Source organism: Bicyclus anynana, chromosome 8 (genome assembly GCF_947172395.1).
Source record: "Bicyclus anynana chromosome 8, ilBicAnyn1.1, whole genome shotgun sequence".
Taxonomy (NCBI): Eukaryota; Metazoa; Arthropoda; class Insecta; order Lepidoptera; family Nymphalidae; genus Bicyclus; species Bicyclus anynana.
In genome coordinates this window covers 8,003,219-8,031,144 of record NC_069090.1, presented here as the reverse complement: position 1 = coordinate 8,031,144, position 27,926 = coordinate 8,003,219, and the positions used below count along the sequence as shown (strand labels likewise).

The 27,926-nt window shown below is 34.3% G+C and overlaps 1 protein-coding gene across 1 annotated transcript; it reads left to right on the top strand.

Annotated features, from left to right (window-relative positions):
• The first annotated feature begins 217 nt into the window (after positions 1–217).
• LOC112055693 (fatty acid synthase-like) lies at positions 218–27,926 on the top strand. The gene is made up of 37 exons (XM_052882859.1): positions 218–367; positions 842–1,034; positions 1,190–1,310; positions 1,772–1,975; positions 2,496–2,612; positions 2,794–2,975; positions 3,924–4,066; positions 4,173–4,376; positions 4,499–4,685; positions 5,949–6,111; positions 8,307–8,476; positions 8,763–8,914; positions 9,366–9,698; positions 10,386–10,570; positions 11,192–11,311; positions 11,417–11,526; positions 11,634–11,821; positions 11,962–12,128; positions 12,282–12,539; positions 13,514–13,631; positions 14,401–14,649; positions 15,253–15,402; positions 15,479–15,591; positions 16,739–16,889; positions 17,561–17,732; positions 17,874–17,986; positions 19,282–19,446; positions 19,695–19,867; positions 20,356–20,430; positions 20,614–20,817; positions 20,906–21,008; positions 21,661–21,802; positions 22,778–22,928; positions 24,182–24,329; positions 25,548–25,724; positions 25,826–25,928; positions 26,133–27,926. Exons 1-37 carry the CDS (start codon positions 218–220, stop codon positions 26,735–26,737), a joined length of 6,459 nt encoding a protein of 2,152 aa, XP_052738819.1. The 3' UTR covers positions 26,738–27,926.

The following is a 27,926-nucleotide window of genomic DNA, read 5'->3' as shown; positions in this document are numbered from 1 at the left end:
TGATTAGTCTACATCGAATATAGCTCAGCTATAGTATATAGTTCAGCAATATACATTTGGAAATACAAATTAACCGAGAAAGCTGAATTTTGGATTTGACATGGATTTTGACGCCTAGAAAAGCTTACCTTCAAATTCTCAACTAAGAGTTTATAACCCTATGTTCATTTGCATTTCACATACACACACACACATACTACCTGCAATTTCAGACGACATGGTGCCGACGCCTAATCGATTTCCTTCATGCGGTGGGAAAAGTCCAGTAGACGATGCACCCGGAGAAAGAATAGTTATATCTGGCATGTCTGGGATCTATCCAGAGTCTCACAGTGTGAAAGACCTATCAGATATTTTGTATGACAAGGTAGGTATATGATTAATAATTACTATTATTACTATGCGTAATACACTATTTTAATTGCGAGAGAGATGCGAATATCGTAGCATTCCACGGATTCATCGTGTGGCAGAGAGAAAAACTTGAGCAGAGCTCGGGATTTGTGACCGGGATGTAAGATTAAGGAGTGTGCTCGTGTTATTCTTCCTGCCCACCCAAATTTTGTGGGATTTGACTAAACCTAGAGCGACTTAAGTAGAGGTTAGAGGTATACCGTTCTAATATATAACTTGCTGAAGTTCTAGTGAGGTAGACCTTAGAGTTTCTTCAAACTTTGATTGTAGTCAAGTCAGTCAAAGAAGACAGGGAAAAAATTTGCTGGTATGCGTCTTGCACCTTCTACAACATATAATAAATTTATTCTCATTATCAAAATATAAGCTTGCAAAAGAATATTTAGTCTAATAACAAACTGTTAATTCTAATTATAATTCACTCTAGATCAACCCAATCACCAATGATAAAACCCGCTGGGAGTTTGAGCACCCCGAAGTATCTCAGTACTCCGGCAAAGTGCCTGGGCTTGAACTGTTTGATGCACAGTTTTTCAAAATTCATTACCGACTTTGTAATAATACGGATCCAATGGCTCGAAAGTTGATGGAGCAAGCGTATCAGGCTATATATGATGCTGGTAAGATGTTGGTATTTTAATGCTACCAACAATTTGTATTCAATCTGTAACGAAACAAGTCTTCTGGTGTAACCACATTCAAAAACTTGAGTCTTGAGTCTTTCATTTTATTGTGAAATAGGATTCAAAATTATGTTTTATTACCTTTTATGCAGGTGTTTGTCTCAATGACCTATTTGGAAAGAAAGTCGGCATCTTTGTAGGAAATGGTGTATCAGAAACGGACAAGATTCATATTTATTTTCAAGGTGATAGGACTGGTACTGGTATTCCAGGGTACGTATTAACCCTTAACTGTAATTATTTTACCTTGCCGGTAATCCGGTATGATTTCCGGTACCACTTGCTGCAGACCATCATGATTCATTATTAGGAAGATTGCAGGGAAAATGGGAACTTTTCAAAGAGACCAAGCAGCTTTTGCTACTGAGCTCAAGTGGCAATGTGCTGGCTACATAGTTCGATGAGCCGATACTTTAAAGTCCCAATTTGCATAGTTGGTCGACCGCCAAATAGTTTGACTTATGGCATCAGTCATAAAGCGGGCCATGCTGCTGGATGCATGCGGTGGCCCGTGGTGTTTTGAAATCCTCATAACAGGCCTACCTATATGTTGGTATGTGGTAAGTTATAATGATGATGATCATGATGATAAATGAGTAAACCTTACCTCATTATGAAATTTAGGTCCTTACTGTACACCATAGTTTAAGAAAGGTCAATTAAATATATTACAGGTGCAGTAAATCAATGTTTGCGAACCGTATTTCATATTGGTTGAACGCTAAGGGCCCTTCTTTGGCCATTGATTCCGGCTCGTGCAGTTCCATTCAGGCTCTGGAACAAGCTTGTCTGGCCATCAAACGCGGTGACTGTGAAGCTGCCATCGTTGGAGGGTCTAACCTTTGCTTGCATCCTCAATCATCCATCCATCACGGACGGTAATTACTTTTGTACTTTGGTTTTCGTGCAATCTGTCTATTAAAATTAAAATAATAAAAAAACTATGCAATTCTTCTATAGGTATATAATTATATAAAATTAAAATAATTTTACTAATATCACTGAATGCTTATGTACGTATAGGTATACTTGGCATGTACAAACAATATTTATTCATGATCATACTGCTTGAACTTTGTATAAGTGACATTATTGGCCATTCGGCAAAAAATATGAACGTAACGAACCATGGTTATGGGGCGAGATTGAAGCGACTGATTATAACATAATTATATTTATTTATCTATTCTACTAAAAAACTATAAAAATAGTAATATATTCTTATTTTGTAAAATAAAAAGTAGAATACACTATTTAGTACATAGCATTAAAGAGCTTCAGATACTAATTACATATGACGCTTGTGTGTTTAAATTAGAGGAACACATATAAGTTACTTTTCTCCTTAATTGGTAGCTAACGATTGTAAAGGATTTACCGAAAGTTCCTTAATTTTAGAATCATAAAGTTGAATTCAGAAGGAAAGACCAAATCATTTGATACTGAAGCAGCTGGGTGTGTCTTGTCTGAGGCTGTCAACGTTATGTTCCTTCAAAAAGCTAAAGATGCGATCAGGTATGCCAAAACAAAATAAATTTATTTAATGTAAAAAAAGAATTATATAATAAGAGTTTGATTGAATGTAAATATTAACTTGTTTATACTTCGATGAGCAGGATAATATTTACATTAAATAAAAAATCAAAAATAGGAAAGTAGGTACAATTGTTACACGATTGTAAAAAATATGTTTCAGAGTTTATGCTGAAGTAGTGCATGTAAAATCTAGATACACATCGGATCCACAAGACGAAACAAAAGATCAAAAGTTTCACTTCTACAGAGATGCTGAAAAAATGTCCAATTTTATAAAGTCATTCTATGAAGAAATACAAATACCACCTCAAGCCGTTGAATATGTAGAAGCTTTTGGTTCAGGTAATGTAAAATCGTTTTTTCAATAATATTCGTAATCACTAGGTACATCAAGGCGAAATATCAGTTTCTTGATATAAATGAAAGGACAAAATATAAACGATAGCTCATTCAATGCGGAATGCTTAAGAAATTCTGTGCACCGCAAGGAAGCATACTTGGGCCCTTGTTATACTTATAATATAGAATAAGTGTGCAACTTTGCTCTTGCCGTTTTACTTTAGATAGTGTTATCGGTGAATACTTGTTGAAATATTATTGATTACTGATTAAATACTTGTCGAAACATGACATATTTTTCGGAATTTGTTATCATAACCTCACAGCAGTCAAGTTGATTAATTTGTTTGGCCACTAAACCAAATATTCAAGGCTTTGTAAGATCAAAGTCAAGGCAGAGAGTTAAACTAGTTAAATTTTTGCTAGGCTAATAAAAAGTAGAAGATCTAAGTTGGTCGACTACAATTCTTTAAATAGTAATTGCTTTATATCTGTTATAGTTTTCCTATACTTCTGTGATTTTTTTTCACGTATCAATGAACTAACGTAGAGGGACACACTAGACTCCAACAAAAATAAACTCTTATAACCTTAATATTTTACAAACGGATCCCTGAAACGAAAAATAGTGTTAGTAAACCCTAACATGTTTTTATTATGCATATGAACGAGTAAAAAAAAACATCATTTCCTTGTAGGGGAAATACCATAAATTTTTAATGGACAAACTCATGCTAAATTGTAGCTTTCTCAAACAGACAGACATACAGACGGACATAGCAATACAGTCGCAAAGCAGCCAGTATCGTATGGTGATGAACTATCTACAAATAAGTTTCTTCCAAGTCCGTTCAATTATTTTAGCACAACGAAACTCTAAAGTACTCGTTGGTAACTACGGCACAAACATGAACGGAACGAAAAAATCTTCAATCAATAATTTTATTACAGCTGAACCAAATACAGATAAAGCAGAGCTTGAAGCCATCGAAAAAGTATTCTGTAATAACAGAAATAATCCACTTTTAGTTGGCAGTGTTATGTCCAACATAGGATATACAGAATCTGCATCGGGAATATGTAGTATAACAAAGGTAATCGGATAAATATTGCATTTTCATATTCTATTTTTAGTAAATTCCAGTAGTTGCTTGTTAATATTATTTTTTCTAATATAATTTGTGTTTTTTTAATCAATAGGTTCTTTTAGGATATCACAAAGGGCTGCTCGCAGGAAATTTGAACTGTGATTCCCCGAGAAATGACATAGCAGCACTGCGAGATGGTCGAATGCGCATTCTTACTGATCACCAGAGTTTTGATCGATCATATACCGCTGTTAATGGTCTATCTATATCAGGAATTAACGCACATGTTCTTTTAAATGGTCATTATAAAGCTAAGGTACCTAATATATAATATAATAAACCTTTTATGTAATTCTTTGTATTATGATAAGTATTAATATATTCATGTACAAAAATATTTCAATAGTGATAAAAAAACTGTTTTTTCTTATATTTAAGGATACTACGCGTTACAAGACAAAAATACCTCATTTAGTTCTCGTATCTGGTAGACAGGAGTCTTCCGTGCAAAAAATACTTGAAGATTTAAAATCACGTTCTGTAGATCCTGAAGAAATAGCGCTACTGCATAATATTCACAAAACCAGATTGTCTGGTCATTTAGGACGAGGATTCACACTTCTCAGTAAGACTATTAATAATATTTTGTATAAATAAATTGTTCTAGAACGAAATAACACCACATTCTCTTATATGGGGCACCATTTACGTTTCGATAAAAAGTAGCCTATTCAATCTCAAATTTCAGCTAAATCGGTTTGCAAGCCGCAGCGTAAAGAAGGAACAAAGTTTCACCGATAAAATATTAGTGTGATTAGCTATATTTTTATTCATAAACCATATGTAACTTAATTTAATCTAGTAACACGAAAAATCTAGTTGATTCATAATATTTGAAAAATAATCTTAAATGATGATGTGTGTGCTACAGTAGGCAGTAAGAAGTAGGGTAATTCAAAGGCAATTAAAACTTTAAATAAAACTAATATTAGACCTGCCTCAGCACTCTGATGACTGGGGGTGTAAAGGTGAGGATAGTACTGCTAAAACATATTTAGAGGTAATAGGTCCGTGGGGCTGGAGCGCCCAGACTTTCTACTAGGATATTAGCAAAGGTCTAGGCAACAGGAAGGCAACAGGCGACCCTCGGGCAGGCAGTTTTCTCGCGCAAAGAATCTCAATCGCAATGGAGAATGTTACTAGGTATGCAAAATCACTTGATACTTTGTTACATTAGAGCTTTATATCTACTATAAACAAATACACTAGTTTTTGCTTTATTTAAAAATACCAAATAGTTATGATTTTACATGCATTCAAAGTTCGCATAAATATCGACTCCCGCTAACAGTCGCGATATTGTACGTGATGTCATCGTACAACATGTGTATTTACGAACTAACGGCCCTTATATTAATTTACTATTTGACTAATGGCTAACCATTAGTTCGTCAGTAGCTAAGGCAGAAGTACCAAATTGCCTGAACGGGCCGTGCAAGTATCGAAATAATTCTTTCACGAGATTTTTTTTTTCAACGGAGAACACAGAAAGCTACCATTTGAAAATAGTGAACACTCTCCATTCAACGCGCGAATGCTGCCTGCGTGATGGGCACCCTACCACATTTTAATTTAATTTAAGTATTACTTTTTATTTAATTTTAATTTATTTATTTAATGGATGTCTATTTTAATAGTTAAGTGGTATCTTTTGTTTATGTATTATGTGTGTTGTTATTTTTAATAAAACGACTTATTAATCTCATAAATAAAGCTATTTGCTTTTGTAAAAAAAAAACTAAATGAAATGATAGCCAAAGAGTATATTATGATGATGTGTTTCATAACTTGATTTAGCTTTGATAAACCTATAGCTATACTCATCTAGGCACAAATGAAAAGGACGAAACCATTTGTCTAAACGAACGATTCAACTACTTCGACGACGCTAAGCGACCGCTGTGGTTCGTATACAGCGGCATGGGCTCCCAGTGGGCCGGCATGGGAGCACAGCTCATGAGGATTCCTATATTTGCCGCTGCCATTGAAAAGTAAGTTTTTCAGTATATTTGTACAAAAAATGGGAAATTTTGTTTTGTAAAATACTAGTGGAACCCCGTAATTTCGTCCTCACCACCGTACAGTTCGGACTACCAATCATAGATAACACAAGAGTATGAACGGCGGCTTAACGGCTTAGAGTTTTTTTTAAGAGTTTTGGACTGTTAATTAAGTAAAATTTATCCCTCAATTTCTGCTCCTAAAAGACCAAAGCTTAAATGAAACAAAATTCACAGAGTGTAGAGACAACAATAAAAAATTGTCTGTCATAGACTTTCTTCAACAGGGATATCCTCGCGGACCATGTTAGCTAGTTATATGTACTAATATGATAAAGAGGAAATATTTGATTGTTTGTTTGTTCGTTTGCATTGAATAGGCTCTGAAACTACTGAACCGATTTGAAAAATTCTTTTACAAAGGAAGAAGAAAACATTCGTTGGAAAGCTAAGGAAGGAACGGGAACCGAAGTGAAACCGCGCGGCGTCTGCCAGTGTACCAATAAAAGAGAATGTCCATCCCTTACCACCTGGCAATTTACTTATTTATAAAAAATCTTGATAATTACTTTAATGAAATTATTACTTAATCAAAAAAGCTACATCGTTATACGACATCTTTAATTCATCTTTAATTTGTCCACAATGGGTCACAAGCTAAAATCGTTGACCATACAGCCTTTTTTTTACACCATACAGTTTTACGATATTTTTTGTAGACTTTTAATTTGTTTGTTTGTTCCTTTTCTTGTTTGTTATGCTTGTTAGTAACAGAAAAAAATAATGCAGTTTTAAATGTTACTTCGCCGCTTTGGTACACCGGTTTCTATTTAGGCCTAAAAATACCTCGTTTGGAATGGGTTTTTTTAGCCCCTTGTATAACAATCTACTATTGTTGAAAATGTAACAGTCAAAATGGTATCACATGAAATGTCGTGAAAAGACCATTACAAAAATATAAATATCACATCACTTTTATTATACATCTTTTATAAAAAAAATGACGTGTACCAACCTACAATAGTAGATTGTTATACAAGGGGCTAAAAAACCCCATTTCAAACGAGGTATTTTTAGGCCTAAATAGAAACCGAGTTTATAATGGGGTTAGCCCCGCGTGTCACACAATACTTTTCACTACGATTGCGAGAAAATAAAATAACTCGGTACAGTATTCAATGTTTTATTTTATTTGAAAATCAAAATGTAGGTACAAAATGCTACAACTTTGGATGTTTCGGGGAGATGCTTTTACCCGGTAACTTAATTTCCGATTACAATGAAGTTGAATAATGAGTATGAGGGGTAAACATGTTAGATAATTGTTTAAGAAACACCATGCGTAAGTTGTATGTAAGAATGCACTTGTTGTTCTTTTCTCCACTTATTAAATTTTTCGTAAGTTTAATTTGTAAGTCATTTTTGATCCATCTCCAAATTAGGGTCACCATTCTCACTAGATGAAGACATAACAACAACAATTAATGTTGCGAAACATGTAAATTACGGTCACAAATTCACAATTAATTTATTTAAAAATATCAAGTAATTAGATTATTCACGACAATAATTCTTTTTAAATTTTCGCTCTTTAATTTTATTTTCTTTATTAATATATTTTTTTTCCATGAAGAAAAGTCAAAGGTAAATAACCGCGTTCCATAGACAAGAACGCTGCATTTTATTCCAATTCCAAGTTTTATTTTTATCAAACAGTCAGGACCTTACCTCTGGCTCAATCGCTCGACGCGCGAAGCTATATAACCAAAAAAAGAAGAAGAAGGGCCTTACCTACGATGATTCTATTTACGAAAATAACCTCCTTCGTTATAAAGTAGGCTAGTACTTGTAACATACAAAAACTTACTTTAATAATACTTTAGCCCCTGAGGCTAATATGCTTGTTTAGCCCCGCCGTGGAGTGGTAATATGACAATGTTTTTGAGCAAGAGTAGTGAAAAAAATATTTTTCTTCAAAAAACACACTTATAAAGCCAGATCCTTATTTATACATCATATTATCATCTCCATATACTTTTATACGGGGATATACACCTAAGTTCCCTGGGCGGACATTCTATGGACCGGTGGGCATTCCCCTTTAAGTTACGTTCATAAATTTAAATCGAACTACTTAGGTAAATCATACTAGTTGATGTTTTGAATTTTTTTTCTAATATTAACAGGTGTCGCCGTGTCTTGGAACCTAAAGGAGTAGACGTTGTTCATATTATTACATCTCCAGACAAAACCATATTTGATAACATTCTACATTCTTTCGTTGGAATTGCTGCTATTCAAATTGGACTCACAGATGTATTACTGGCCATGGAAATCATTCCTGACAAAATAATCGGTATTATTCTGTTTAAATACTCGTAATATTAATAATATCAAACGATTGCTCTGTGCGATCGCCAAATGCCTATCAGAAAGAATCAAATATACAAAACAGCTTCATCTGTTCGGGAGCTATGATGACGCAGACAGACTGACAGACAAACAGACATACAGGTATACATTCATTCAAACAGACACGTCAAACTTATAACACCCCTCTTTTTGCATCGGGAGTTAATAAAAACCAGGTGACGCGATACGGAATATTTAAATCCGATTTTTATATTTGCTATTATTCACAGGTCACAGTGTGGGTGAGCTGGGCTGCGCGTATGCAGACGGCTGCTTCACAGCCGAGGAGATGATCCTGTCTGCGTACAGTCGCGGGCTGGTCTCTGTGCAGACTCCCTTCATTCGTGGCTCAATGGCTGCTGTGGGGGTTGGATACAAAAAGGTAATTTGGATCAAGTATGACAACCACGGCATATAAAGAATATAACGTTAATTTGACATCTATTAAAGTGTTTTTCAGATAGCATGTGTGCTGTGTGCCTAGAGAGATGTTTCAATATTTTCATACTATTACTATCACGTTGACGTTTACGCAAATTTATATGGAATTGAAACAGTTGTGCAGTAGTGCCACTAGATGGCGCTGTTTTAATTCCTTAAAAATTCGCGTTTACGTTACGTGACGGTAACAGTATCAAAGTGCCACTAGGCCCTCAGTATGACAGTTCGATTCACGATAATAATATAGTGAAAAGCTAGGGTGAATCGAAAGAGGAAATATATGATATAAGATCGACGGGTGAATCGCTAGTTGTAAATACAATTGTAGGCTCAGATTACTAAACAACTCTATTCTGAGAATGAGATTGTAGGTATATATTGATTTATTACAGATATCTAAAATGTGTCCACCTGAGATTGAAGTAGCATGCCACAATGGCCCTGACTCCAGCACAATATCTGGTCCCGCTGATATCATGAAGGAATTCGTGGCTCAACTTACTGCGAAGGAAATATTTGCCAAGGAAGTGCCATGCTCGAACATTGCATATCATTCTCGATATATCGCTGAGGCAGGTCCAGGATTGCTCAAATATTTGAGTGAAGTAATCACATCGCCCAAAGTCCGCAGTGAGCGCTGGGTTTCTACGTCAGTACCACAAGAGAAATGGAACGACCCAATTGCAAAATATTCATCGGCAGAATATCATACAAATAACTTACTTGTGAGTAGTCCACTTTTTTTGTTCAATCAAAATAACTTGGTTAAGAATATGGATACAAATTTATAACCAACCTGCATGAAAAATATATATTTTTACACTTTATACGTTTTTTATAAAACATGATGTATAAAATACATAAAATATCCATATTGTTTAAGTTACTTACGTATAAAAAACGGGTCTAAAAAGGACGAAACAAGAAAATAATTCAGATAGAAATCTTGAATTGCATATAGGTACGAAAAAACGGTAGTACGCCTCTACCGTTTTTTCCTACCTTGCACCTACTCTATACCTTCTGTGATACCAGGAACACCTTTAACTCCATTCAATCTACATGGTAGGAATACCTGCAGTAAGTGCAACCATGGCTATACCTTGGCCATTTATGTACCTATGCACTTCTGGATTTCTATCTGAATTATTTTCTTGATTCGTCCTTTTTAGACCCGTTTTTTATACGTAAGTAACTTAAACAATATGGATACATATTTGTAATGTGGTTGTCAAGTCCTTTCTTTTGATACCAAACATGTCATGATTATGTGTTGACCGGGTCCACTGTAGCTATTTACGTTTATATATAAAGATGCAAACTACAATTACCATGACACCCATTTTCAATATTGAATTGGTCTTTCATTGTCACATTTATGTTTTGATTGGGATATAAGTATTTTGTTGCAGAGCTCAGTGTTTTTTGAAGAGACATCAAGGCTCATCCCGGCAAATGCGGTGGTAGTAGAAATTGCTCCACATAGTCTTCTGCAGGCTATTCTTAAGCGTTCGCTGCCTGAGTCCTGCAAACTTGTGCCACTTACAAGACGTGGACACCCAGACAATGCACAGTTCTTGTTGGAGGCTATTGGAAAGTAAGTTTTCTAAAATTACTGATCATGATACAACTACTATAACATTCACTTTAAATTTTTTTACAGTTATTTATTTATCTTTAAGTATTTTTTTTTATTTTTAACAACTTCATTAATGTGCAAACTTTGAATTTCTTTCATTGAAAATTTAGCACCTTCCACACATTTACCAGCAACTTTTTAACTACAAGAAGTAAACACAAGTTTTATACCAATTTACAAACTTTAATAAGTGTACAAGTTTTTAAAATGATGGTACACATTAGTTGCATTTATTTTTTTAGAACATTTTTTTAAATCAAGTCATGTTAATGAAAAAAAAATCTTCCGCAAAACAAATAAAGCATTATTGATAAAAAATAGTAGTTATCTAATCATTACTAACGTATTACGTTCTTGTGAAAAACTTGTGAAAAACATCTTGTGTAAAACTGATTCAAGATAGAAAAAATAGAAAAATCCAAAAAAAAATATATAACTTGTTCACCGTAGGATTTTTTTCAAAATGAATCAAATTATAGTTTTAGATAATTAAGGGGTGTATCTCTAAGGGGTTTTTCTTTCTTTATTTAGGCATTTTATCCATTAATTATGAGACATCCTGTGCATTAATTGTTAAAGGCTCTATATGGAGGGATACAACCCGCAAGTGCAAGTCCTGTACCCGAAGGTAGAATTTCCAGTTTCCACTGGAACACCAATGTTGTCACATACAGTAGAATGGGCGCATCATGAAAAATGGTGAGTTAATTTTTACTTTATGAGAAATATGACGATGCTCGTTATATTTCTCGAAAAAAAGTTTAATATGAATGAATTTAACAAAACCAAATCCATCCATTCCAGGAATGTAATACTGTTGAAGTCACCACAAAAAATAATTGCATCAACTTGCAATTACGTCCTTTCTATTCATGATGACGCTTATCGTTACTTAAGAGGACATGTTATAAGAGGTATACAGTTTACTAAAATATTTTTTATTTTCTAACCTATTCATTTTTCTTATAAAGATTTGAGAATAGCTTGTTGCCAAACGTATAACGCCTATTGTTAATTTTAGAAACAAATTTATATCCGTTTGCTGCTGCACTTGTGGCAGTTTGGGATACATTAGCCATGTTCCTGGGAGTTCCAAAGAAACAACTCTCAGTTCAGTTCCATGATGTACATTTGCACTCCCAACCCGTGCTGCATGAGCAAAGGCAATTGCGACTGTACATAACTGTGCAAAAACGAGGGCAATTTGAGGTATCTTTTCAAACAAATTCAAATTTTGCAGAGCTGAACAGAAATTTTGAAGATATGCTTAATAAAAGCTAAAAATTTGTAAGTTGGTATTGCTAGGGCGTATTTATATACTAAAATAAAAGTTTTTTTTTTATATTCAGGTATTGAATAAACATATTAAAATTGCATCTGGACATATTATCGGTGAAAGAGACAAAAATATATTTACAAAAATAGACAAACAAGAAAAGTTGCAGTGCGAAACAGTGTTTGCTCTGGAATCAGAAAATATTTATGAATTATTAGATGCCAAGGATTACAATTACTCGTATGTTTGATGATGGATTAACATAAAATGTTTTAGAAAAAAAATATATTTTATTCTTGTATTTTGTTGATTTTTTTTTTAAACAAACAGTTTTAATTTTTAAAACTGTTTGTTTCCATTGTATTTATTTAATTTTTTTTTTCTATTTTGTAGGAACGAGTTCCGTAGTATTCACAATGCTAATTTATCGCTAACTGAAGCGCATCTGTTGTGGAAGGACAATTGGGTAACACTAATCGATGGTATAATCCAACTAAATGCGCTTAGACGCGGGCATGACAGTGTTTCACAATTAGGTTTTATAAAAAAGATTGTGATTGATGTTGAACAACATTTAAAAATTGACACAATCCTGCTAAATAATACACATGTCTTGTCGGCTAAGGTGTTCGATGATAGTAATAGTACGAGGTACACCAGTTTTTCCATTCAGTAGATTAGATTATTTATTTAAGTACATCGAATATTGGCTTTATAGGCCAGTCAATAAACTATGTGAAGCCTAAATAAGCGGTGAACCGGTGTTTTTTGTATTATGTTGTTAGGTACGTTGAGAAATGCGTGCTCGGAAAGGGGTGAAATTCGTTTTCTTTCTTTTTGACTTTCGATAAATAATTCTATAGAGGTGTTCCAAAAGGATTATAATGTTAAAACAAAGTTGTTTTTAACAATTAGTTAAGTTATAGAAGTTGCAACCTTTTTTAATGACAGTTACATTGTTGTTAATATCTAACAACATCTTACAGAAAAAAAAACCGCTTCACCGCTTTTTGAGGCTTTACATGGCTTATTGACTGGCCTAATTATGCAGATTCACAAAGACAGTTCAGTGTGGCCTTAACGACACACGAAATTTCGTGTTCGTGATTATATAACAATCCAACAAGAAAATCTGTATAAATTATCTACTAAGTAATTTATTTGGCGTATTCCAATAATAATTTGTACAAAAAAGTTTTTCTATAATCTATACGTCTACTTTTTATTTCACCAAAAATATTATTAAATAGTTTGACTTTACATACTAATTATGTTGTATGGATTGTTCTAAAACTTTGTCAGGTTTTATCCTATTACCTAAATACTTTACTGTTATTAATGGTTTATCTTATATGTTATTTTGTACTTATTGATTAAGGAATCTAAACTAAACCAATAAATCAACCAATAAATAAAGAAAACAACAAATCAAAATACATCGTCTTGTAATTAAGAAACATCTTGAAATTACTCCTGATTTGCAAATTTTTCTTATACCTAAGATATTTGTTAGAAATGTATACAATACGTATCTACTAAACATGCATGCGTAACAAACACGATTCGACCACGAACTTGTTATGCGAACTCAGCAACTGTGACTTATGACTTTATTATGTGTTCAGATGTGGAGGTGTTATAATGGAAAACATCAAATTCCATGACCTGCCGTCAATAAATAAAGAACGCATGGCACTAAAAACGTTAAAATTTGTTCCTCACGTCACGAGTAATGAAATCGATGTAAGTACCTATATGAATAACTAGCGGACGCCCGCGACTTCGTCCGCGTGGAATTTAGTTTTTCAAAAATCCCTCGGGAACCATGGATTTTCCGGGATAAAAAGTAGCCTATGTATTAATCCAGACTATAATATATCTTAATACCAAAATTCGCCATGAAAGAGTAACAAACATTCATATCATCAAAATCATTAGTAGCCATTTTACTCTGTCAATCCAGAGTAAAATCTATTTCCATTCCAAATCGCTTCAGTAGTAGCGGCGTTAAAGAGTAACAAACATCCAAACAACAATAGAAACTTTTGCGTTTATAATATTAGTAGGATTAGTAGCCGAAATCCGCGACTTCGTCCGCAACCTTAGTCTTAAACGACTCATTGCGCGGCATGCGAGTATTCGCAGAGTTATCCGTCGCGGTATTATTTATTAGCTACTAGCTGCGCCCGCGGTGTTACCCGCGAAAAATAAGTATGTACATGTGTATTAATTTTAACTACAGGCTTCAGAAAAGGAGTAGGTTCACAATTCAACACGTACGTGTCTGTCTTTTTTATTAATTTTATTATTTCACGGCTCTGTTATTTATTAAAAAATTACTATTAAATTTGAAAACGTGTTAAATCTAATTTCAGACAAATCGGTTTAGCAGTAAAGGAGTAGCAAAGCAGTATAAAAAACTAACACACATAGATTTTTTATCCCAAAAAAACCATGGCTCCTGTGGAACACTGAATTTTACAATTAATTATTATTACAAAATATATTGCAGGAAAGAAGTGCTTTGTATGTATTTCTGCAAATAGTTGCAGAAAATTTAAATAAACGAGTTATCAATATTGCTAACATCGTGGAATACAATGGTCAAGCAAAGTATGAAAACATTCAAAGAATTATTCATGATATACCTGACGTAAAGATCAATTTACTACAATTATGTCAGAACGACTTAATAAAAAAGAAGGATAATTATTTTATTGACTTCGATACTTTACTGATAACGAATTTGGCTGCTAATAGTGTAAGCAATATTATAACTATTAATTTAAATTTTAGATTATTTGTATAAGGTAAATAATTTAACAAACGTGTTAATTTTCTTACAGATGTGCAAAGTTCTACACCGATTACTTCGTCGAGATACTTTTTTGATCAATAAAGAAGAGTATACGGATTCATTAACTATCCATTCCTCTCTACCATACCGTAGTGTATGTGCTCACACTATTGGTTCTTCACGGCTGGAGCTGGTTTTATGGCGACCTTCAGATGTAGCAATCAATACAAGCACTGTTACAGTGTTTTCACAAGCTGATCTTACCAAATTTTCTACACAACTGTCTAAGCTTCCTCCCAACCAAAGACTTGTAGTATTGACTTCATATCCAGCTTTTAATGGATTAAAAGATACGCTTAAGCAGTGGAAAGATAAAGATTGCCGTAAAATTAATCTAGTTATTATCAAACACAAATTATTCGATGTACAAAGTCTAAACCAAATGCCATTTACAGAATTAGCAATAAATATTTTAGACCACGTAAGTATTTCGTAATTTATACTTTTAAATATTATGTGATAATACTCGTAATATACTATGGATATGCATTTTAATAACTGTTTAAGGGTATTTGGGGTGGAGAATATTATTTGCCCGTTCAAGGAAATATAGTTAAAGAGAAAAAAATTGCGTTAGAAATGAAATCCTTAGGTGATATAAATTCTACTCAAGGGATAGAATTGAGACAACCACACCAACAAGGAAATCTAGTAAAGGTAAAGCATATTAAATCAAACATCAGAATATTTAGCTTAAAACCTATTATTGGTATATAACAGATCTAAATTTTAGGTTCATTACGTGGGACTAAATGATGCCTATGTAAAGAAAGTTTCAGAAATAGCCGCCAGAGACAATTCTAATAAACACCTAATGGTATACGACTTTAGTGGCAGAACAAAAAGGTAAAGAGCTTGTATTTTTACAGTCAAAGTAAAAATGCATTAATTGAAATTAATCTACGCAAGCACTTTTGAAACGTCAGATAATGTTAAGTGATAATGGTACCAAATGCGCTTTGGTCCTAGCGCCCACAACAAACTCAGCTAGGGTCTTTTTGTTTATCACCATTTTATAATAACTTTTTAACCCACGACACAAAAGGAGGGTTGTTATAAATTTGACATGTCTGTTTATCTGTCTGTCTGTCAGTCTGTCTGTGGAACCATACCTGTCGAATGGATGAAGCGACTACAATTTAGTTTTTTTTTTTTATTAAAGGAGCTATATTTTAGTGGGGTCTCAAATGGAAGCGCACTGAAAGAGAATATTGATGACTTGATCGAGAGTGTAATTAATAATTTCATAATCTTTGGGGGTTTTTCAAACATTTTAGGGTTCCGAGCCCTAATAATATCACTCGTGCCACAGAATATAGAGCGCTAAAGCCCCAGTAAAGGTTTATGCATGCATACCGTCTACTGCTAAAGCATTAGTATAATTAACCAAGTAGGCGTGGCCCGCGTATCCTCATATATGAAGACTTACGCTTATGTGTTTATATTATAAGCAAATGGACTTTAAAAATCTTTTTAACAAAAGTATTTAACCGACTTCAAAATCGCAAAATCAAACTAAAAAGCGAAAAATAACATCGTGTGTGTTACGCGATTACTCGAAGACGCCTGAACTGATTTGAATAATTCTTTTTTTGTTTGAAAGGGGGGAGGGTGTCCCATTGTCCTCAAGTCAATGGAGAGTCAATGGGATCCTGGAGAAATCTAAGGAAACTTTCAAAAATCGTAATCAGGCCACATCGTGTCGATCGCCGCATTTCTTGCCTAGATCTATATCTAGTAAGACTACACTAAAAATGGAAAAATGAAAAAAATAATAATAAAAATTAAACCAACTTCAAAAACATCAAACGTACCGACAAAACTAAAAAGTGATAATAACATCATATTATGTTCCGGCTGCTTTGTTGTTGATTACCTACTGATCATGGTATGAAAACTTTATTGAACTTATTGAGAAACATGGCCGTGGTTTCATGTTGCAGTTTTTATAAAAACGCGACTTACATGATGTTACTGGTTGTTATACTTCTAGAGGAGAACGTGTCATGGGCATAGTGCAAGAGGAATCAATCAAAAGTCTCGTCCAGGCAATTCCTGAGCTGTTGTGGCCGGTGCCGAAGTATTGGACAATGGAGGAAGCAGCCACGGTTCCTTTGGCTTATTGCCTCGCATTCTACTGTCTTGTAAATACGATTTTATTTTCATATTTTGTATTAATTGTATATGTACTTATATAGACTACCCGACGCACCGCGGTTTTATCCTGGTTGTTCCCGTTCCCGTGAAATACGTGGATAAAATTAGCCTATCACACTTATAAATAACGTGGCTTTCTAGTGGTAAGGTAAGGTGGTAGTGAGTTTTCAAAATCAGTTCAATAGATCTAGAGATTACCCCTTACAACACCACAAACTTTACCTCTTTATAATATAGGTATACATTAGAATTATGTATTTATAATGAATATTTACAAATTGTTCTCGAGAGTCATTGCGAATCAAGGTTTGACTCGTAGGTTTGATTACTTGTAGCCTCCCGAATAAGGTGCTGGAATGGCGACCCCGCACTAGTCATCGCTTTTGATGTCGTCAGTCCACCTGGTGGGGGGTGGACGACATCAAAAGCGAGTCGCAGGGATTCACTGGATGCAGGCGGCTCAGGATCGTGATGTTTGGAAGTCCCTACAAAAGGTCTATGACCTGCAGTGTACGTCCGTCGGTCCGTCGTATACCTACAGCCAATTTGCATTTTATCATGAAAATGTTTAGGAATTTAAAAGCATTCGGAAAAATTGGTTTCTGTTTTAAGTTTCTTCAACAAATTAATTAATATCTAACCTATTATGTCTTTACAGTACTTCAAAAGTAGGTTCTACCATGGCAGCAGTGTTTTCGTGCACAGCGGAGCAGGAGCTTTAGGTCAAGCGATCATCTCTATAGCGCTCGCACATGACTGTGACGTTTACACTACAGTGAGCAGTAGTAAGAAAAAGATGTTTTTGCTCAAACTATTTCCAGAACTTAAAGGTAAGGTTCGTTTGGTAATTGAGTCCTAATTAATCAACTGTATACTAAATTAGAATCAAACAATTAAGATGTAGATACCTTGTTACGACCGATTGTTGTAAATTTAATCAAAATTATTGTAATTACATTATTTTCTTTTAGATGATCATATTGGTTATTCTAGAGATATCAGTTTCAAAGACATGGTTCTTAATAAAACAAACGGACTAGGTTGTGATATTGTAATAACATCCGTTAAAGGAGACATAAAAAGAGTAAGTCGTAATTTTATAAGTTCTTAAGTCATGTTCCTCAAAGTAAATAGTGATATTATTAAAAATATATATTTACATCTCTGAAAATACCTAAATTCAAAAAACCGGCTAAGTGATTTTGTAAATTAAATTAGCACTTTAAATTTTTGAAGTTGGTTAATAAATATTAATCATGTGTATAAAATGGTAAAAATAAAACTTACTTACTTCTTGGATATTGTATGCAATGACTATATAAGTGTTTAACGAAATATAAGCCCAATTAAGTTATAATTAAGTATAATAATATAGTTAATATTAGGTATATATAGTAATGTACTATGTAGAGAGCCGTGATAGCCCAGTGGATATGACCTCTGCCTCCGATTCCGGAGGGTGTGGGTTCGAATCCGGTCCGGGGCATGCACCTCCAACTTTTCAGTTGTGTGCATTTTATATCACGTGTCTCAATCGGTGAAGGAAAACATCGTGAGGAAACCTGCATACCAGAGAATTATCTTAATTCTCTGCGTGTGTGAAGTCTGCCAATCCGCATTGGGCCAGCGTGGTGGACTATTGGCCTAGCCCCTCTCATTCTGAGAGGAGACTCGAGCTCAGCAGTGAGCCGAATATGGGTTGATGACGACGATATATAGTAATATTTGTTTTATGTTGTATTCCAAAAAATATGATAGTAAAACATCGTTAGGAACCCTCTTCAAGCGAGTTCAACTCGCACTTGTCCGGTTTTTTTTAAATACTAAATTACAAAAACAAAGCAATGACTATTAGTCAGGGATCCGTGCAAATTCTGTACACCTGATTTCAAGTTAATTTTTCGTAAGTACCTTCGTTTCGATTTGACTAGGTAATAGGAGAGTAGCAGGGATCAAATATTTTGTTGGTTTAATAATTTTCCAAAATTTATTACTAACTGGACTTTATTATGTTAAATCTTATGATAATTATTTTAATTATTCGAAAAATAAATTGTCCCACAAAATGTACCTACGGTTTGATCAAAGAGTCCCCGTCTTCCAACATGTATTGACAACGAGGTCATCAAAATGATTTTATCTCTGCTATCTCTGTTACCTACCACAATTGAGAATTATCATACATAAATAAAAGTTGGGCGTCTCATCGAAACGAAGCTACTCACGAAAAATTAACTTGATAGTAACCAGGTGTACAAAATTTTCTACGGAACCCCGACTATTACGAGTAATATAAGCAAAATCTGTTGAAGTACTTAAGTACCGACAGTAAGATTAGCGTTTAATACACAGTAATGAATTTTTTGTTATTTTTTACAGGCTACAATAGATTGCTGTAAAAAATTTGGAACTGTGGTGGATACTTCTCTTGTGGTGGACAATGAGGATTATATGTTTGAAATGTTTCATTTGTTTAAATCTCTCACTTACAGTACACAGGAGTTTTCTTCACTATTTGATGCTACAAAAATAGAAGATTTAAAAGTAAGAATCTAATAAAAATAGCTTTAAATAGATATATGTAAATTACACAGAGTCTAATCAGAACGGTTTATCTTATTAAAAAGTTATAACTAGTAGAAAATGCCTAAAGGTACTAAGTATCCTAACCTAATAGTGCAGTGCAAATTTAAAACAAACAAACACAAGAAGATAGTAGTTAATTACTTTACTTAGCTCAGTTTCAATATAGCCTTGTAATGTGGATGTATTTAAATATTCCGCCATTCCAGAAATTACAATTGTTGGTGAGCGAAGGAATAGCTCTCGGCTACGTGCGCCCGCTCTCTCGCGTGACGTACGCGGCGGAGCACGCGTCGCGCGCGCTGCGGCTGCAGGCCGGCAGCAGACATGTCGGCCGAGTGCTGCTCGACTTGACTGCGGACGTGTCGTGTGTTCAGCAGAAGTAAGACGTACATTATACAACTGCTGATTCAGATCCTTTTGTACTTCAACTATATCCTTAATATTCTGTTTTTGCAAGTATGTGTATTTTTATGTATACAAGCGCAACTCGTATACAAGTGTTGTTTGTAAACTTTGAAATAAAAATTGACTACCTATACAAGTGCATTCAAAATCAAAATCAAAATCAAAAAATCATTTATTTCAAGTAGGCTCAGTTTACAAGCACTTTTGACACGTCAGTTGACTATTTGTAAAGATTCTACCACCGGTTCGGAAGGCAGGTCCTGCTGAGAAGATACCGGCAAGAAACTCAACAGTTGCTCTTTTGAAAAAGTCATACAGTATTATAATTTACAATTGATAACAATTACTGTTTACATTAAAATAATAATATGTATACGTAATCTTTTATGATTTGTTTTGATTGCGTTTACAAGAAGGCCACTGATCTATTCGAACATAAGGCTCATTTTTTATTTGTTTCAGAATAAAGTGTTCCCCCGATCGCCTGCAGCTGTTGTTGTCAGAGGACGATATGTTAGGAATACAATTGGCCGACAGGTTAATTAGCCGAGGCGCAAGGATTTTACATCTACATTGCATCCAAGAATCAAGTGCCCTTTTGTTTAAACTTAGGTAGATCCTTCATATTACGTTTAAGTCACTTGAAAATTATTTCATATGAAGCAGTTAACAATATTGCGACGCCATAATATGTAATCAGAAAACAACAATAATTTACAGGTTTTGGGAGGAACTCGGAGTGCAATGCACAATATCAAACATGAAGACATGGAATGAAAATATTTTCAATTTACTGAATAGCAACACAGTAGATGACGTCGAAGGAATATTTTGTATTTTAAACACGAATACACAAAGTAACGAAAATACCAAATACTTGGAGTATTTGAATTTGGCCGTACAAAAACCAAATTGGGCTTTGAAGTAAATAACTCTATTGAACTACTTTCAGATTTAATTTATTAGGTTAATCTACTCGTACATAAATATGCCACTTTTTTCTTTTTTTCAGGTATTTCGCAGTAATTGATGCTGGGACAGAAATTAATAATACAATAAGAGTAACAACACCTGTCGATCAATTTATATACATCAAGTTGCCGTCGATAAAAATCGTATGACTAATTAATAATTAGACAAGGCGCTGTAAGGAATTCAGTATAGTTTTGAACTAAGAAAAGCATGCAGATTAACATTTAGAAAATGACTTGAGCAGATTTTAGATTATAAAAATGTTAACCCTTAACTATAATACGAGTATTTGTCTGATAGTGTACTCGTATATAACAATTTTAATATACGAGTGACTTGAAAACGAAAGGAATTTTCGCACAAATTTTGAACCTCTATTTCATTTTTATATTATTTTGGCGACAAAGTAAGTACGCTATTTGCCCGCCAAGTTTCAAAATCAAATCAAATCAAATCCAAATTCATTTATTACAATAAGGCTTAGTTTACAAGCATTTATGTCAAAAAGTCAAGGTGTGACATGATTTAATGGTGATGACTAGTAGTAGAAGTAGAAAACTTAAAATTAAAGTTACAAGAGTTCTAAACTGGACCAACAAACCTCCTGGTAACATCCAAAATAATATATCTGCATGCTTTTCTGAGTTCAAAATAGTGAACAGCGGTCATAATATGTACCTATACCTACATACGCAACTCCTCAGAGCACCTGGTCTAAATCCAAAATTAATATTTTTCCTTTTTTTTCTAATGAAAATAGAGTGAAAAAGATTCTATTAACATGATTTTTTACAGATTGAAAATAAAGAATATTTTCCCATTAGTTGTGCTATTGATGCTATAGAACAAGCATTATGTCATAAGCTACGTGTTATAACTGTGCATCGTACAAAAAAACCTAAAAACAACTTATTACAAGAATTAGCTAATATAGCAGGTAAAACTTTGTCTTTAACTATGGATAGAGAAACGAAAAAATATTTCAGTTTCATAATATAAGTACTACAATATGGTTTGCTTAAATACCTTTTAGTTATTTATATTTCTTTAGTTCTATTTGTTTTGCTTTTTTAGGGTTCCGTAATCCACAAGGAACAGTTATAGTTTCGTCATGACTGTCTGTTTGTCCGTCCGTCTGTCTGTCTGTCGGTCCGCGATATAGCGCAGGGACTAGAAAGCTGTTATTTAGTATGAGTATATACATGAAAAATGTGAATTTGCAAATTGAATATAGATTTTTTTGTAGTACCCATAGTGTGTATTTTTGTGCATTACATAAGATATTTAAGTAACTTAAAAAGTTTATGGGATACTTGTTGTCGCGAGAATTAAATCAGAAGGGGGTAAAAAAGGGGTTGAAAGTCCTTCATTTTTCAATCTAAATTTGTAAAAAGTGGTATATGTACTTTCAGAAATATACTAAAAATAATATCATTCAAGATTTTTCAAAAATGTACCCTTAGAGGGTTAAAAGGTTTATGTTTTTCTCAATATAAATCATTCATTTTTTAGCATGTAAACTATAGTGAGTGTTATTCACATTAATTGATTATGAAACACGGCTAAAATTCACGTGATATTAAGTCGGAGTATGCCTGACTAGTTTCGAACCCATACGGGGCCCTTAGTCAAGAGCTTGTTCTTGCATCGCGGCACGATCAAAACTGCGCGCTGGGAGATGGGTTGAGTTCGCTCGTTTCGTTATAAAATATAGCCTATGACACTCGCAAATAACGTGCCTTTCTGGTGGTGAAAGAATTTTCAAAATGTCATGTCTTGTACTTCGTCCTTTATTTCTCTTTTCCAAGGGATAGCGGAATATTTTTATCCTCTGCAACAACACCATCATTCATCCTGGGAAACGATTTGTAATATTTAATATTACATCATTAAAAGTGGTTCTTTTTTATAGATTTCACTATTCCAAAAAGTCTGTCACCTGAAGTAACTCTTGAAGATATGGGAATGGATTTATCAAAGTCCTATATTGTTAGAGCATATTTACGTAATGTTTATTATATTTCTTTGGAAGAGACTGCCATACCATCAATTACGGCTAAAGAGTGAGTTTTATGTCTGTAATAGAAGTTATGTTATTTAATAAATAAGTATTTAGAGCTACCATAAATACATGATACCTGGTAACAAAATCCCTCTCATTAACTTACAAAAACGAGATGACGAGAAGTAATGGAAACTTAAAGCTATAGGAATAACTCCTACGCTAATATAAAAGTTTTTGAAACAAAGCAGAAATAAAATAGAATAAAATACAATGATCGTTTCTTACAATATAACATATAAGTTATAAAATCCAAGGTACATGGCTAAGCATGAAACCACAGAGAGCTACGTGTAGCGCTGTAGTAAGAGACTCAATGATCCTCTTGGATCCTACCACATAACAGTGAGACGCGGTGATTATGTCAGATTTTTACCTAATAAAAACCCACGGAATTCCAACTCACGGTCTAGCAGTACACTTTCGTACACAGCCATTAAAGTCGCCAGTGGATATCCGCCGGAGCAGACCCACCTCCATTGCACCCACCTACGAATGCACAATCCTATAGAAAATTTTACTTAAAAACTGGCCAATTTTGCTTTGACAGTTTTAGAATCATTGGTTAATAAAATTATACCTAAAGGCCTTTAAATATAGTCCACTAATCAATAAAATCCCAAATTTAGAGCAAATTCAACCTTAAGGATTGAGTTTGAGGTTGAATTTGCAAATGCGACTACTTGAATTGAGTGCCAAGAAGTTGTGTTTGTCACTTGGACGAGTGGAGACGTTTTTTGGACGTTGATTGTGCATCCACTTTTTAATAGGAGATCGATGCCCACCTCGCATGTTTTGTGGGACTCGTTAGAGGTGTGCCGAAAACCCAACACTTCGTCGGGTTCCGTCAGCAACAACTGCATGCTCACTGCGCCGTCTGCTGGATATCAGAAGAGATGCGCAGATGCCGCATGTAGGATGTGGAACGTTTCAGAATCCATTGGCTAACAGTATATCCACTAGGTTCCTACTATTTATAAGCTAAGTGCTGTTGACTTGACCACCCAAACTTGTTCGGAAATATCTGCAGCTCTCGGGCAAACTGATAGGTTATGGACTTGGCACACCACTAACTGAAATCTACTAGTTTATAGTATAACATATAGAAACATGCACTTACTCGAAAAAACATCAACAACAGATGTTTTTTCGAGTAAGTGCCAAAAGTCAATTTTTTAGAATCAGTGTCCAACAGACGCACATGCTCTGCATTCTTGCATTGTTTTGTTATAATTTTATATAACTACTTTTCAGGTTATTGCAATTAGAGGATAATTGGTTACAAAAGGAATTCACTGAAACTGAAGACTTAAAAACATTCATATCTCACATTAATAGTAATGAGCTTCTAGCAAATGAGAATGTAATATATTTACCAACACTAACTTCAAATAATAATTTGGTAAGTGTTTTATTGACCACCAATATACCAACATAAAATTGTCATAACCATAAATGTTCAAACAGTCAGATGGCAATTAAGAATGAGAACTGTCGCGAGTTCCATAATAGTACATTAAGATATAACTGCGGTAAGTCGAAATATACAGCCGAGGCGATATTTCAAAGCTTGAGCCGAAGGCGAGATCGCATAATAATAAAATGCAAACCAAGAGGGCGCCGCGACACGCATAATAACAAAAGCGATGTCGTGAGTGTGGTTTGCCTAAACAGCCAAGAACGCGAGGTCGTTGAAAAAAGAAAAAGAACAAGAAAGAGGATAGATCGATTTTGCCCCTAACAGCTGACTTCGCTTCTCATCTCGCAACTTCAGTCCCGTCGTGACCACGATCCATGCAACTGGGTCGAAATATCGACAATAAAAATCTCGTCGTTTTATCGTGGTATGTACCCGTTTAAATAACATTCATAATGAACAACCACGAAATAAGTTTAAAATCATTAAATAATCATTTGTAACGAAAAAAAATCTAAGTGCGTTGTCAGGCAGTTCATTGGCAGTTTTTCTGGAAGTATCAGTAGAGTGCGCGCGTCTTTTGAGCCAACATCAGTGGACGCGTTGCGGCATTTCGCCGCTACTTTTCATTGACTATTTTAAGTAGGAATACAGCAATTTTTTTAATACATTATATCGTGATTTGGGTATAATACAAATAAGAAATATTGGAATAGTATATCTATTGATAGACTTTTGATTTATCAAAGATTTTAGGCAGCGACATTTAGAATTACTTTTTTTAAGTTTTCCTACATTATACTGAAATACATGGAGAAAAATAATCAAAATCTTTGACAAAATAGTTTGCATAAGTTTATGTAGTGTTCATTGTACAGTAATTTTAGGCTTCTGAAATTTACTGTTTTTGTTTGCCTGTTTATCTTTTTTTTTTGGCGTACTACTGTAATACCTGGTATCATCTGGTGGTAAGAACCTCTTCTTCCAGCGTCCGCAGTTATGATATCTAGTTTTTCAACAGCTACTAAAAGGTCCAAACTTAACAGGCATTGGATTTACAAGTTATTAACGTTTTTTTGGTGAGAGTGGCAAAATGCGCATAGCGCACCCACACTAGGATTCAGACACTGGTCGTAATGACAGCGTATCCGCTTCAAGTTTAAACATGATGATGTAATAATGTGAATTACCGTAATGTTACAGAGTTTTTATCAATTTGACCAAAACGCAACATACCTGTGCATAGTACCCGGTGTAGAAGGGCTACACGTGCGATTCCGTGAAATGTGCGAGCGACTCAAGGTGCCCGCGATAGTACTGCAACCGACCGTTGAACGACCACATAAAACTATAAAAGAAATGGCGCAAAAATATGTCCAGGTCAGACGTACCTAAAAATTACTTTCACATCATCTATCAATGACAGAAAAATTTTAACGTACCTACCATTAATAATCATTTATTTTTCATTATTATTATAGATTCTTCAGAGAATGGTTCTATTGAAGAAGCGGTTTTACCTTCTTGGATATGAAAGTGGAGTTTTGGTAGCATTAGAAATGGCTACGATTCTCGAAGATCAAGGTAAGTCTATACTAAAATAAATATAATAGTCTATTTAAATGTATAATTATCAGTGACCAAGTTTAATTCAAATCTCAGCAGTTACATTTATAAATAACAATTTAACGTTTCTTTTAATTTCTCTCATCAAATAATATTATTTAATATTTTATAAAGTTTATACTTTTCGAATCTAAACCACCACTAAAGGCATCTAATTCACAGGTTTAACTGGTACAATTTTCTGCATTGGCGGTGGTCCTGATGAAGTTCTACATGAAATTGATGAAAAACTAGCTAAGTTTGAAACAGAACAATTATTACAAGTGGCTATAGCTCAACATATATTTAAATTGATGGTTAACGATGACGCTCCAGGAGATTTGAATCTAGAAAATGAGCTGAAAAACATTTCGACGTGGAAAGAGAAAGTAGCGTTCTGTGTGCAGAAGCTGCTGGGTCGTATCGATCACTCTATTCAGTATGCCAAAGAATATATTGAAGCTGTATACGCTAGACTAGTACAAGTACGGCGATATCATTCAGAACCACGACCTCTGCGCTCCCTCCTGATATCTATTAGACCTTGGTCACTCACCAGTGAGTCTAATCGCATTCCTATACAAAGTTACTCGCAGCAAAAAGTTGTGGAGTACGAGTTGCAAGTTCCTCTGGCGCATGCGGCGCATGATATGCGCTGCGCCGCTATTGTGAACCGCCATTTAGACAAAGACATTCTAGAGGAATTTGATAATTTTAATTTGTGCGAAACTTACACTATTTCAAACTTAGATAAAAGCTTAAATACCAGTGATACCAGTATGTTATAATACTATAATGATGACACTGGTTGATGTACTCGTAATTTTTAATTTGGGTGTTAATAATTATAATTACTAAAACGGTTTTTGAAATTTTATATTGCGTACTTAAAGTTCTTAGTGCATATTGGCATGTATATTTTGACTATGATTAATTCCTTACACAAGGTCTCAACCTAGATAGGAAACTGAATAAACAAACAGATAAGTTAATTTCATCATCACTAACAGCCCGTATTCCGCTCAATGTGCACGAGTCTCCTCTCAGAATGAGTGGGTTCAGGCCTTAGTCCACCACGCCGTCCCAATGCGGATTGGCAGACTTCACACACACATTTATCGTATGAGACAAGTGATATTTTATTTCTTGAAATGCACATAACTGGAAAATTGGATTGCATGTCTTAGACCGGAATCGAACCTACACCCTCCGAATCGAAGGCAGAGGCATCCATTGGGCTCTCACGTCTCCTAAGTAATGAAGTTAATTTAGCAGGACATATAATATGTAAAAATAGGGTAGAAACAAAATAAATAAAATAAAAATAGGTAAATTTAGTCAGTTCAGTTGTGTGCATTTTAAGAAATTAAATATCACGTGTCTCAAACGGTGAAGGAAAACATCGTGAGGAAACCTGCATACCAGAGAATTTTCTTAATTCTCTGAGTGTGTGAAGTCTGCCAATCCGCATTGGGCCAGCGTGGTGGACTATTGGCCTAACCCCTCTCTTTCTGAGAGGAGACTCGAGCTCAGCAGTGAGCCGAATATGGGTTGATGATGATGAAATTTAGTCATTATCTTAATCTTGTAAGTATTAATCAAATATGTGAATAATTCTTAGCAAGATTTTTATTCAGATTTATTTAATTATGAACAAATTCAGTTGTTTTTATTTTGTAGGTACTCAAATTATGTTTAATACTACAATAAATAATATTATCAAAAATGGCGTTACTAATGGTAATATAATCCATATATAATCCTAGTCTACTACTACCAGGTCCTACTAACCTAGCCAATTAGTTATGCACTTTTGGATAATACTTATTATATAGGTAGGTACAGTACAAGGTTAATAGATATAATATTTTTGAATCTTTTGTCATGTACGTACCTACCGATTCATTTTAAAGACTAAATATACTTCTTGGTAAATATAAACAATACTTTTTGTATACTATTAAGTTAATTCGATTG